This window comes from Myotis davidii, unplaced genomic scaffold (assembly GCF_000327345.1).
Source record: "Myotis davidii unplaced genomic scaffold, ASM32734v1 scaffold620, whole genome shotgun sequence".
NCBI classification, from domain to species: Eukaryota; Metazoa; Chordata; class Mammalia; order Chiroptera; family Vespertilionidae; genus Myotis; species Myotis davidii.
The window spans coordinates 255,602-256,936 of NW_006292090.1; the positions used below are offsets into that span (position 1 = coordinate 255,602).

The 1,335-nt window shown below is 48.8% G+C and overlaps 1 protein-coding gene across 1 annotated transcript in view; it reads left to right on the plus strand.

The window, feature by feature from the left end:
* Positions 1-1,335, plus strand: part of NLRP12 (NLR family, pyrin domain containing 12) — a 43,524-nt gene that overhangs the window by 24,989 nt on the left and 17,200 nt on the right. Inside the window, exon 3 of the mRNA XM_006765377.2 lies at positions 944-1,335. Coding sequence (XP_006765440.1) covers positions 944-1,335 — 392 coding nt within the window. The remainder of the gene's footprint in view (positions 1-943) is intronic.

A 1,335-nucleotide genomic window follows, 5' to 3' on the forward strand; every position in this document is an offset into this window, starting at 1 on the left:
TCCTTCTCCTTTCCCCTCTGTAAAAAAAAAACCAGTAAAATATATTAAAAAAACAAATACTGATTTCTATTAAAATAATAGTAATAATAACACCATCCAAGCCCCAGCTTCTTCCTGTTTCCATCCTCTGTTGGCCTTTTGTCCCAGGCTTATCATCCCAGTACATCAATAAAAATATATTTCCAAAGAGCCAATATAAAATAATAGTAATAATAACACCACCCAAGCCCCAGCTTCTTCCTGTGTCTCCATCTCTGTTGGCCTTTTGCCCCAGGCTTATCATCCCAATACATCAATAAAAATATATTTCCAAAGAGCCAATGACTGCACAAATAGGTGGAACAACAAATTGATGTTTCCGCCGCCCCCCCCCCATCTCTCTAAAAATCAAAAAAAAACCTGCTTCCCATGTTAACGCTTCTGCGTCCCCCGGGGAGGGAAGATCTTTGTGGGGAAGTAAGTACCAAGGTTCCCAGGCTCCATCTAGAAAGATTGCAGAGCAAGTAGGCGCTAGGCCCTGCTGCGTTTTATTTGTATGTTTTATAGTAAAGGTGGAAATTGATCGAAGAATAATACATGGGGAGGGGAAAAGAGTCCCTTATTTTTATTTTTTTTAATTTTTTTAATTTTTTTTAAAATATATTTTATTTTACAAAGAGTATTACATATGTCTCCTTCCCTCCACCCCCCGGCTTGACATTCCCTCAGCCTCCCCTAACCCCCAGAATGGATTTATTTTTAATGTTTAGTTTCCCCTTTAACTGTGAGCTCCTTGAGGGCAAGTATATTTCTCAGTGGTGTTTATTTTACTAAGGCCTACAGAGTTCCTGGCATTTAGAATTTACTAAGTCACCATTGAGCCACGCTGTGCTTTAGCTCAGGAATTCAGGGGAGCTGGCTGATGCGTGTCCCCCACCCCAAATCCTTCATTCCTTCCCATTAGATCCCCGGGAAACCTACCGGGACCACGTCCGCAGGAAATTCCGGCTGATGGAGGACCGCAACGCGCGCCTGGGCGAGTGCGTCAACTTCAGCCACCGCTACACGCGGCTGCTCCTGGTGAAGGAGCACTCCACCCCGCTGTGGGCCCAGCAGAAGCTGCTGGACATGGGCCGGGCGCACGCGAGGGCCGGGGGACACCAGGCCAGCCTCATCCAGATGGACACGCTGTTCGAGCCGGACGCCGAGCGGCCGGAGCCCCCGCGCACCGTGGTCCTGCAGGGCGCGGCGGGCATGGGCAAGTCCATGCTGGCCCACAAGGCCATGCTGGACTGGGCCGACGGCCGGCTCTTCCAGGGCCGCTTCGACTACCTCTTCTACATCAACTGCCGGGAG